Source organism: Canis lupus, chromosome 9 (assembly GCF_048164855.1).
Source record: "Canis lupus baileyi chromosome 9, mCanLup2.hap1, whole genome shotgun sequence".
Classification (NCBI taxonomy): domain Eukaryota; kingdom Metazoa; phylum Chordata; class Mammalia; order Carnivora; family Canidae; genus Canis; species Canis lupus.
Genome location: NC_132846.1, coordinates 2,870,381 through 2,882,860, shown reverse-complemented (window position 1 = coordinate 2,882,860; position 12,480 = coordinate 2,870,381). Strand labels below are relative to the sequence as shown.

General features: G+C 40.9%; 1 protein-coding gene across 12 annotated transcripts in view; it reads left to right on the top strand.

The window, feature by feature from the left end:
* The first annotated feature begins 134 nt into the window (after positions 1-134).
* Positions 135-12,480, top strand: part of ATXN3 (ataxin 3) — a 36,363-nt gene continuing 24,017 nt past the window's right edge. For 3 of the 12 annotated variants that reach the window (XR_012036278.1, XM_072837816.1, XM_072837821.1), the window contains exons 1-5: positions 894-1,035; positions 5,460-5,624; positions 5,856-5,900; positions 7,549-7,634; positions 8,042-8,108. Coding sequence is in view for 10 of the 12 variants with exons in the window: in XM_072837816.1 (XP_072693917.1) it covers positions 973-1,035; positions 5,460-5,624; positions 5,856-5,900; positions 7,549-7,634; positions 8,042-8,108 (426 nt within the window). In the remaining 2 variants the exon portion in view is untranslated. Of the gene's footprint in view, positions 257-889; positions 1,036-5,459; positions 5,625-5,855; positions 5,901-7,051; positions 7,323-7,548; positions 7,635-8,041; positions 8,109-12,480 lie in introns of those variants that run through there. The other 9 variants (XM_072837815.1, XM_072837823.1, XR_012036277.1 and 6 more) reach the window with 8 other exon arrangements.

Genomic DNA, 12,480 nt, shown 5'->3' with positions numbered 1-12,480 from the left:
GAGGACGCGCTACGAAGGTCACGTGTCCTCCCTCTACCGCCCCGGCGTGCCCCCGCTCTCCGTCCCACGTGACGCCCGTCCTCGGGGGTGATTGGCCGGGGCGCGGCACGTGGGCGGGGGGCTCGAGGCGGGGCGGGGCGGGGCGGGGCGGGGCGGGAGACGGGGTGGGGCCGAGGGGCGGGGCTGGAGGGGGTGTTTCGGCGCGGGGGCCGTTGGCTCCAGACAAATAAACATGGAGTCCATCTTCCACGAGAAAGTGAGTGTCCGAGCTTGGCGGGGAGCCCGCCCGCCGTGCGGTGGCCGCGGCGGGGCGCGGCACGGTGTCCTCCTGGAGAGCTGGCGGGGGCCCGAGTCGCCCCATCCCAGGCTGGGCCGGGCGGGCCGGGGACGCCGGGGAGCTGGGAGGGACCGAGGCAGGGCCGCGGCGCCGGGGGCACGCAGAGGGGTGCCGCCGGGTGGGTTGGCTGTGCGCCTCCCGTCCCCTTCCCGCGGGATCCGTGCTCTGGTCCCTTCCCGCCCGCTCCCCGAGGTTTCTGGCCGGTCCCCCTTGGACGAGTGAGAGCCTCGCCCCTTCCTAACTCCACCCCGCTCCCCAGCCCTACTCCTGGCAGAATGAACTTTTCCTTCTCTGGGCTCCTCGGCTCTATGCTGGAGCCTCGCAGACGTTGGGTCTTCGGGTTGTGTTCTCGTCCTCCTGCACTGGGTCCGGAAGCCGCCCGAGGCGGGGGCCCGGGCTCGCCCCGTGTAGGGCCTGACACTTGGGGAAGGGAGGTCGGAAATCCTGCGCGCCGCTAAATAGGGAAGTCGTCGCCAGACTTTTTGTTACGGGATGTTCAGGTTTCGTTTCTTTGGGTGGTTGGGTCCTCCCGGAGCAGAAGGGCAAGCCTCTCCGCAGGTATCGGGATGGACTGGAGTAATTGCGCCGTGGTCCGCCTCGCCTGTCTTATTCCTGGATGACCACGCACTTTGAAGATGCCGTCTGTGGCACGTGGACGAGCCCATCTTTTCTCACAGACAATAAACATGCTTATTCGGGTGTGAGTGAAACCTTCCTCAGGACAATTTTGGCCCAGGCTATATTGTTTCATAATAGTTTCATGTTTGGAAAGGGTGTCTGGGGAGGCTACTGCTGAGTAGGAGCAAAGGGGTTGGATTTTGTGAAGTACTTAGCCACTGAAAAACTCACACGTCGACTTTAAACGAATTGTTAAATGGAGTGCTTTTCCCGATACCTGCTATAGAAACGATTTTAGCACGTTTTGGGGCTGGGGTAGACCAGTTTTTATGTGTGGGGAAGTTATCACTAGTCTTTTGATCGACATGATTTATGAATCTTGGACAAGAGAAATGTAGTTGCTTGACTAAGGAGATTGGATAAAGAGAACCCTATGTACACATATTTTTATTACTAATTTTCAAAAGCTTTAGTTAGTGTAGGACCAGATGTTTCAAGTGGAAGACTTTAAACATTTCCACACACCATCTCCTGAGAGCTGTATGGTTTTACAAATACTGATTGGTGGATATGGGTCACTGTTTGCATAGATTGCAGTGAAGGTAACTACCGAACCACCAGATCAAAAGAAGCTGGGCTCTAGCCTCATAAAGGTCTAGTTTCCTGAAGGAAGTCGCTCTCAGTTATCAACATCTGTGACGGCTTTAAGGGTACTTGAGTACAATTTACCTTTATCGTCAACTTATATGTACTCAATAGAAGGCTGGTAAGGTTTTTTGAAGCATAGTTCAAGAATGGAAAGCGCCTTGTAGCCATAGGGCCCACTGTTAATCTCATACGTAGTCCATTCTGGGAATGTTTTAGCTTGATAGGCCGTTTTCTAGCACATTCTCTTCCCCTCTGCCACACATATTTAACCTTTGCTACAGCCAGAGAACCACCTTTGGCTCTAAGGAAGCTGTGTATATAAAGATACCTGCCTAGAGCAGACCTTGCAGCTACTTTCTCTTGGAATATTGGTATCCCCCATTTTCAGAGTTATCACTTTGAGTGTCCTCTCTTAAGTTAGAATGCAACAGTTGTTCACTGATCTGTCCGCAGTGCCCAAGATAGTGCCTGGCAGATAGTAATTGCTCAATAAATATTTGAATGAATCAAGAGAGTTTCTTAAGGTTCTGAGACGTGGATTGTACTATTTATCTAACTTAAATAGTTTTTCTGTAAGTATTTTAAGCTTTGCAGGTTGTATATGGCTTCACGTATTCTTGTTTGTGTGTGTATGTCTGTGTTCCCCAACCATTAAAATCATAAAAACCTGGGCGCCTGGATGGCTCAGTCAGTCAAGCAGCTGGCTCTTGGTTTTGGCTCAGGTCATGATCTCGGGGGTTGTAGGATCCAGCCCTGAGTGGGGTTCATACTGAGCACAGAGTCAGCTTCAGATTCTTTCTCCGTGTCTCTCCCCATTTGCCTGAGCACGCTTTCTAAAATAAATAAAAATATCTTAAAATAAAAATTAAAAAAATAAAAGCATAAAAACCATCCTTAGCTGCTGGAGCAGATTGGATTTGGCTTATAGGCTAGAGTTTGCCAGCCCATAACTTTAACCTATTATTAAATGGTCACTAACTGCTGAGTATCTTGGTTTTTGTTTTAGTTCTGGAGTCTGGTATTTTCTCTTTCTTTCTTTCTTTCTTTCTTTCTTTCTTTCTTTCTTTTCTTCCTTTTTTTTTTTAAGATTTATTTATTTATTTATTCATGATAGAGAGAGAGAGAGAGAGAGAGAGAGGCAGAGACAGAAGCAGGCTCCATGCCGGGAGCCCGACGCGGGACTCGATCCTGGGACTCGATCCTGGGACTCGATCCTGGGACTCCAGGATTGCGCCCTAGGCCAAAGGCAGGTGCTAAACCGCTTACCCACCCAGGGATACCCTGGAGTCTGGTATTTTCATTGCCATTTCTCTTGCTGCCTGCTCTTGGTACAGTCACTGTGCCATCTCCATTGATACTTTTCATGTAATGTGAACTGAGAATGATAATCAAATTTGTTGGGATTGTGTTTAAAATTAATAAAAATAGTTAAAAGATGCTGAGCTTTAACTTCATGTCTTCATTTTGCCCTGTGGCGATTCTGGTTCCTAATTGCCTTTAGGATATTTGAGGTTTAGGAATCCCAAATAAGTGGCTTGAGAAAGTAATAATATCACAGACTTGAAACTTTTGCTGGGTTTGAATCCCAGCTCTGCCATTTACTGTGCATACATCTTGGGCTGGTTACTTACTAAGTCTCTCTGCTCCAGTTTCCTCCTGGAAGATAGGAGGATAATAAAGTGTCTACCTCAGTTAAGCACTTGGAATGCTTCCTGGCATGTATACTGTAGATGTGCTGGCTGTTCTTGTGATTCAGATGCTTGTGTTTGCTGAGCCTCACAGTAGAGCATGAGACTTACCACTGAGATGAGATGAAGATCTGCTGGGTTGACTGTGTGGCCCTTTACATTAGGGCCATTTCCGAGCATACCCTTAGGTTTCTGCCTGGTTTCTGTTGTAATCAGTAGTATCTCCCTGCAGCGTGGGGTGTGATCCTGGAGACCCAGGATCGAGTCCCACGTCGGGCTCCCTGTATGGAGCCTGTTTCTCCCTCTGCCTGTGTCTCTGCCTCTCTCTCTCTCTCTCTCTCTCTCTCTCTCACACACACACACACATACACACACACACTCTGTGTGTGTCTCTATGAATGAATAAATAAAATCTTAAAAAAAAAAATTTGCATTAGAACTGTTTCCACAAAATCCAGTGTCTGGTCACTATAGTAAATAGCTCTTGGCATGTGAAATAGCTGTATCTTAGCAGAGGTTTTTTGTTATTATTTGAACCTTTTTAAGTGTAACAATCACATGTTAGGGGTACACAGATCATCATAGTACAGCTCTAAGTTCTGACAAAGTGGACACACATATGTAAATAATGCTTAGATCAGGTAACAGAACATTACCTACATCCCATAAGCTCCACTTAGGCCCTCTTCCAGATGCTCTCCCTCCATCCCACCTTCACCCCTGCAAGGACAATCACTGTCCTGAATTCTAGCATCATAGATTAGTTTTGTCTGTTTTTGAGCTTTAGTAAATGGAATCATATAGTGTGTACCTTTTGAGACTGTCTCAGTGCTCCCTTCTGATTCTGTTGTATACATACCCTGTATCATTTTCAGAAGCTGAATTTTGCTCCTAGAAAAATTTATTCATCAGGAAAAATATGCGTCTTCCAGTGTTCTTTGGAGACACCATCTATTTTTGTTTTGTTTTAGATTTTATTTATTTGAGAGAAAGAGTATGAGTGGGGGGGGGGCAGAGAGAGAGGAAGAAGCAGACTCCCTGCTGAGCTCGGAGCCCAGATACAGGGCTTCCCAGGACTCTGGGATCATGACCTGAGCCACCAAGGCTCCCCAGGGGGTCATCATCTATTGTGTAACATAGAACAAATTGCACAAGGTAAGACAGGTTGGGTTAAGGCATAGACGTTACTGGGGAAAGGGAGATCTTAGAGGACCGGGGAATAGGAGAAGAAAGTGTTCTCTTCTGCCATCCCCCTACGAGGGGTTTGTGTTCACAGGAAGGGATCTCATCCACCAGTGAATCTTCCTTAGAAGGCAAGCATGAGAAAGTGGCATTGTTGTAGGCAGCAGGGTGATAAGCAGACTGCTCAGTGCCATGCAGCTTGGATTTAGATTTGGGGTGCTGGTTGTGTGAGAGCCATTTGCCCAGCACTTGAAGACCCTGGTGCCCATGGAAAGTTGTACTCCCTCCACCCCCCACAGTAGGAAGCCAGTGATACCGATGATTCATCCCATGGCTGCTTGGATGCAGCCCTTCTTGCTGGCTTGTCTGGAAATGAGCTCCAGGGGTGGTTTTTGGAAGTTTTGCTCATTGTACTATACTACATATACACTTAGTGCAGAGTTAGCTACAAGTCTTCATTAACCTCAAACAGGATCTTTCTTACCTGTATCAATTCTTGAGATTCTTTTGTTCATTGATCTCAAATTCCTTTTTAGATTGAGTAGATTGTCTTGTTAAAAGAATACAAATGATCTAGGGATTAAAGTTCCCTTTCAGCATTTTAAAATTGCTGTGGAACCTCCAAAGATATGTGTGTTTTAGGTACTGAAAATGAGAGATGCTAATGTTTTTATAGTTTCTAGTAAAACATGAAATTTGGCATACTTGATAGAATGATTGATGTAAATCATTCTTAAGTTTTTGATCACATAGCTAAATAATTGTAGTTTCATTAGTGGTAAAGTTGTAAGAGTTAAAAAATGATAATTCATGTACTTAATGTTAATCATGCTTATCAAAAGCCAAAAAGGTTCAGTTTGGCCCTGTTGAGTTAATGATTAAATTCTCTTTAGAGGAAGATACTGAAAAAAAAAAAAATTGAGGAAGATACTGTACAAATCTTGTTTCACAAGTCACATTTGAATTTTTTCTTTTGGAAATATTAGCAAGAAGGCTCACTTTGTGCTCAACATTGCTTGAATAATCTATTGCAAGGAGAATATTTTAGCCCTGTGGAATTATCTTCAATTGCACATCAGCTAGATGAAGAAGAGAGGATGAGAATGGCAGAAGGAGGAGTTACAAGTGAAGACTATCGCACATTTTTACAGGTACTGATTTTAAACTCACGAAATTGTGTTTTTTTTTAAAATGTGGGTACTGTTTAGAAACGGATGCACCATTTTTCCTATGGGGCATTGACTTGTTAATTATAACTCTGCTCTTGACTATATAAATGGGATTGCACAAGATGTTATTTTAAAAATGCACACTAATGACAGTTTTAATCCTTCTCTCCCCATCCTCAACCCCCGCCTCAACTACCTGTCCACATTAAACAGCAGCCTTCTGGAAATATGGATGACAGTGGTTTTTTCTCTATTCAGGTAAGTAGTCACAAGCATGTACTAAGGGTTGTTTATGTCCCAGGCACTGTTCAAGCTGAGAATATGGTTGATAGGAATATCTCTTCACAGCCTTTCATGATCACTGTAATGATGTGACCTTCAGAAATTCCTCCAATAGTTAGTGTCTAAGAGTATAAGATTATAAAAAATAAAATAAAAATCAGCTGTAGAGCACAAGGAAAAAAACTGAAAAAAAAGTATGAGATTATACTCTAGAGTACTGGATTTTTATAGAGTTAAACATGAAAATTAGGATTGTAGAACCTTCATTTTATTTTATTATTTATTTTTTTAAAGTAAGCTCCATACCCAGCCTGGATCCCAACACGAGGCTTAAACTCATGACCCTGAGATCAAGACCTGAGTTGAGATCAAGAGTCAGACACTTAACTGACTGAGCCACCCCGGCACCCCTGAGCCCTCATTTCTAGGTTAGGGCTTTTTGAAAGGAGATGATTTAATTTACATCTGGATGCTGATAAACATAATTCCAATAAGTCACAGTATTTCAAACTTACGACTTGTATAAATTTGAGAAAATGCAGCAGCTTACTACCTTCCATTTAAATCCGCCTACCAGGACTGTATCTCTTTATTATGGTCCGTGGCTTTTGCTTGTTTTCTTTTTTGAAACTTACACTCCCCTTGAATTCTGTGGGTGATGGTAGATGTGCTTGTGAGATTCTTTTATCTGGGTCTTTCATTCTGTTTCTCACCCTTGGGAGGTGTGTCCAGAGTTCTTTCAGAACCTCTTCTTGGGGTGTCTGTTTCTACAGATACCTCTGTTGCACCCCCCTGTGCTGTCCTCCTGGATTCCCCACTAAGGAGCATTTCCACCCAGTGCTCCATTGTGGATGGCAGTGTGCAGCCGCTGCCGCAGGGCTAGGGGAAGCTCGAGCAGGCCTGGCACCCGCCATGGCTTATTTGTGTAGAGCTGTTCTTGGTGCCCATTCACCTTTGTCCACCACATTGCATTCACTTTGTATCCAAGCTAGTACCTGCTTCACTCCCTTCTTTGTTGGCCACCCTGGAGGGCAGATAGTAGGTTTTCAGAAATCCATTTTGTTTTCTCAGTTTGAAGTAATCAGATTTATTTTTTGTTCTGGTTTTCTTTCCCCTATGAATTACAGACCCATGATAATAGAAGCTTAAAGTCTGAGAGCTTCAGTTTAAATTCTCAGGAAGAACTCCTAATAAACAAAATTTTCATCACTACTGACAGCCCAGGTTCTAAGTTGAATATAGCTTTTCTAAAGCAGGATCCATAGCAGCCAAATTATCACATGCATATATTGGACTGGTTTTAAGAATAGTACCTGCTGGATCAAATATACATCTGGATTTTTGAGGCAGTTTCATCTAGGAACTGTGTGCTTCTCTGGAATGTTCCAGAAACCTAGTGTAAGTAGCACTCTTTTAATGCTATGTTTGTTCTTTATGGATTTAGTGATATATCTATACGTACAAACTTTTTTAAAAACCGTAACTTTCCAGGGAAAATTATACATAGAGTACAGTTGTTTATACACTTCACATGACCAAACTACTTAAATTTGGAATTGATAGTTTAGCTCATGGAAAGTTGCTTTTTTTTTTTTTTTCTTTTTTTTCTTTTTTTTTTAAACAGGTTATAAGCAATGCCTTGAAAGTTTGGGGTTTAGAACTAATTCTCTTCAACAGTCCGGAGTATCAGAGGCTCAGGATCGATCCCATGTAAGATTTTATATTGCTTTTCCTAAATTTGACTTTTAAAGTTAGAATTTCTTAAAGAAGAAAAGTATATTTTGAATGCTTTTGTTTTGATGTTCCTGGTTTCATTCCCTTAGAATTTCCTATTATATCTTTAGGGGATGTCTATGAATATCTGCCCACTGAGCCTTCCCCACACCTCAGTGTGTAGCAGCACAGAGCTGATCCTTAAATGCTGTGTGATGCCAGTGTTTTTGCACGGCATTGCTAATCTGCAGAGAGAATTATACCGTTTTGTAATTTCTTAAAAACCAGTGATCCTTAGCTGTAAGCATAATCCTAATGTTTTTTATAGTACTTGCCAATAGATAAACTAAATGAATATGAACTCTACTATTTCAACTTGTGTATGTATTTTTTTCTTTTTCTAGAAATGAAAGATCATTTATATGCAATTACAAAGAACACTGGTTTACAGTTAGAAAATTAGGGAAACAGGTAATGTTTCTCCCCTTCCCCGTCTTTCTTCTCATTTTGCATTCCATTTGCAACTAAAATGTAAAGGATTGGAAAATTAAAGATGAAGAAACTTACCAATAATGTGTATGTGGTATGGTTTCAATCTTGATAGAGATTTGCTATTTTAAAAGACAGTATCAGTTCCCCTTACAGATTTAAAACAACCATACATACTTGACTCTTGAACAACATGGGTTTGAACTACATGGGTTCACATTCACATTCACATTCACATTCACTATATGTGAATTTTTTTTTTAAGATTTTATTTATTCATGGGAGAGAGAGAGAGAGAGAGAGAGAGGCAGAGACACAGGCAGAGGGAGAAGTAGGCTCCATGCAGGGCACCCGATGTGGGACTCGATCCCCGGTCTCCATGATCACGCCCTGGGCTGAAGGCGGCGCCAAACTACTGGGCCACCAGGGCTGCCCGTATATGTGAATTTTTTAAAAATACAGTACTGTAAATGTATTTCCCTTATGGTTTTCTTAGTAACATTTTTTTTCTCTAGCTTTATTATAAATATAAGTATATAAGGGGCACGTAGCTGGTCGGTAGAGCATGTAACTAACTCTTAGTGTCAGAGTTGTGAATTCAAGCCCCATGTTGGGCATGGAGCCTACTTAAAAAAAAACCCAACAAGTGTATTATATATATACAAAATATGTGTTAATTGTTCACATTCGAAGTAAGGCATCTAGTCACCAGTAGGCTATCAGTGGTTGGGGTTTTTTGAGGAGTCAAAGTTACATGTGGATTTTTAGCTGTGCAGGGGTCAGCATCCCTAACCCCCATATTGTTCATGGGTCAACTGCATAATTTAACTATATCATAAGAAAAACTTTCTCTTTAATGCAGTACAGATGTGACTACTTTACCGAGTTTTATGTGATAAAGATGTTCTTCCAGTTAACTGTGACTTTATAGATTTGTATTCAGTGTATAGTAGTAGTATCATGAGGCCTGAAACAACATCCAGCATGAATAAATTTTTGAGTCATGTTTGCTTTAGCATATCAAGATTACTCACGTGCTAAAACACCATGTAATCTGTACATCTACATAAAGTCATTTCTTTTTTTTTTTTTTTTCAAAAAGAACATGGAATAGGCCTTGAACAAGCCTTTTTTCAGATCAAGAAATGTACCTAAGATGTTATTTTTATAAATAATTACCAAAGAATTTCTATGTACATGATACCACAATTATTTAAAGTCCTTTTTATTAGAATTTTGAATCTTCAAAAGAGTTCTTGTAAATGATTTAATATAAAAAGAAACAAACTATTGATATGTTTAACAACATAGATGAATCTAAAAATAATTATGCTGAGTGAAAGAAGCCAGACACAAAATACTACATACTGGAAAGTTCCATTTTCATAAAGATCTAGAAAATGCAGACTAATCTATAGTGACAAAGTAGAATGACCAGTGGTTGCCTGGGGATGAGGAAGGCAAGGAACAGTGAGAGAAGAGGATCGTAAGGGGTGCAAGAAACACTCTTGGTTGTGTTGAGCTTTCATGGGTGTATATGCATATGTTAAACTTCAAACTGGACATTTTAATGTGTGTGATTTCTCACATGTCAGTTACATCTCCATAAAACTGTTTATAGAAATACTACAGAGCAAAAAGAAAATGAAATCAAGCATGAGAACATTGGATTAAATCAATAAAAGAGAATTCAAAGCAGAAGCCCTACTATTATCTTTTAGGCCAGCCTCCTAGAAGCAGCTTCATGTGACTTAGTTATTTCTAAAGGTCCCTCCTGAGTTATAAAGAGCAAGGAAGATGGTGTGGCACAGTAGAGGCTGACCTGAGTAGGGATCAACTCTTAAGGAAAACCCAGGGAGGACCATGCCATGATTATTTAACCTTTGACTTTTGTTTATATTTTTTAAAAAATATGATCAAGTATTTGTTACTTTTTCTATATAAAGTACTCACTGGATTTTTTTAAGATCTGAAGACTTAGGTCCCAGAAGTCCCTTTGTATTGGTTTGCATGTAAACTTACATCGTTATTTTGAGAGGTTTTAAAAATTTTAGTTCTTTAAAAGTGAACTTTCAGAGCACCTGGGTGGCTCAACCGATAACAGTGTTCCACTCTTGGTTTTGGCTCAGGTCTGTATCCTGTTTTGTGAGATTGAGCCTGCTGAGCAAAGAGCTGACTTGAGGATTCTCTCTCCCGCTACCCCCTCCCCCCACTCACACACACAAACACACACTCTCTCTCAAATAAATAAATCAAAATTAAAAAAAAAAATAAGGGGAGGATCAAGGTGGCTCAGTTGGTTAAATGTCTGCCTTCGGCTCAGGTCATGAGCCCAAGTTCTGGGATCTGGTCCAGCCCTGTGTTAGATGCCTTGCTCAGCAAGGAGCCCGCTTCTCCCTCTCTTCCTTGCTCGTGCTTTCTGTCTGTCTCTCTCTCATAAGTAAGTAAAATCTTTAAAAATTTTAAAAATTTAAATAAAAATAAGTAAAATTGAATTTTCACATTTTAAATTATCTTTGACAAATACAAGAAATGTCAAATTTTGACTTCTCTTTGGCTCTATATTTTTGTTTATGGTTACATTTTTCATTATGTATTGTGTATGAGGTCCTTGTATTATGAAAAATATGATTGGAAAAGGTTTTTTTCTGTGTATTGTTTTTAATTCCAGTATAGTTAACATACAGTGTTTATATTAGTTTCAGGTGTACAATATAGTATTCAATAATTCTGTACATCACTCAGTGCTCATCACAAGTATACTCTTATCCTCTTCACCTGCTTCACCCATCTACCCGTCCCTTCCCCTCTGGTAACCCTCAGTTTGTTCTCTGTAGTTAAGAGTCTGTCTTTTGGTTTGTTTCTTTTTTCTTTGTACCTTTGTTCTGTTTCTTAAATACCACATATGAGTGAAATCATACATTATTTGTCTTTCTCTGACTTATTTCACTTAGCATTATATTTTCTAGATCCATCCATGTTGCAAATGGCAAGATTTCATTCTTTTTTTAAATAATTATTTAGAGAGAGAGAGAGAGAGCATGCACACACAAGTGGGGGGGGGAGGGGAGGAGGGAGAGAGAATCTCAGACTCTGAGCTGGGTGCAGAGCCCGAGTTGGGGCTTGATCCCATGACCATGAGATCATGACCTGAGCTGAAATCAGGAGTCAGATGTTTAACTGACTGAGCCACTCAGGTGCCCCAAGATGTCATTCCTTTTTGTGGCTAATATTCCTGTGTTTGTGTGTGTATTTATCTTCTATCTTTATCCATTCATCTGTTGGTGGACACTTGGGCTGCTTCCATAATTTGGCTGTTGTAAATAATGCTGCATTAAACATAGAGGGGCATATATCTTTTCAAATTAGTGTTTTAGGATTCTTTGGGTAAATACCCAGTAGTGGAATTACTGAATCATAGAGTAGTTCTATTTTTAATTTTTTGAGGGACCTCCATACTGTTTTCCATAGTGGCTGTACCAGTTTACATTCCCAGCAGTGTGCAAGGGTTCCTCTTTTGCCACATCCTTGTTAGCCCTTGTTTCTTTTGTTTTTGATTTTAGCCATTCTGACAAGTGATATCTCATGGTAGTTTGGATATGCATTTCTGTGATGATGAGCATATTTTACGTGTCTGTTTGCCATCTGTATGTTGTCTTTGGAGAAATGGATGACTGGAAAAGCATTCTCTGCCAAAATCAAGGAAGAGTAGTCAGTCATAATGCTGACGGGAACTTTTCAATCTTCCTTATCTTGTGGGTTAAATTAGGAGTCTTATGAAGTAGTGACTAAATGATTTTAATTACATGTGATAGTGGCTTAGTGGCTTAGTGATGTTTATAAAATCAATTGGCAATTGTAGAAGTTCTCTTCCTGGAATGTCCAGTTCTCTCACAATTGAAATATTTTAAAATTTTATGTATTTATTTTAGAGAGATAGTGTGAGCACACAAGCAGGGGGAAGGGCAGAGGGAAAGGATTCTTGAGCAGACTCTGCACTGAGTGTAGAGCCTGACACAAAGCTCGTTCCCATGTTCCTAAGATCACGACCTGAGCTGAAATCAAGAGTCGAATGCTTAACTGACTGAGCCACCGAGGCAACCCTGAAATCTTTTAACCAAAATTATCAGCAGTGGGAAAACTTTGTGTAGCTTCATTTTTCTTCAGTATACTGTGATTAGGATTTTTTGTTGGGCTGATACTTTGAAAAAAGATTTAATTATAACCTATCAATAAAGATACTTAAAAGTATTAATCAGTATCTATGCTCTTTTGCGGGGTGGGAGATTTAAAATTTATGACTTAAAGCAAAATTTTATTTTTGAAAAAGCATTTTAAAACATTTAATACTGAT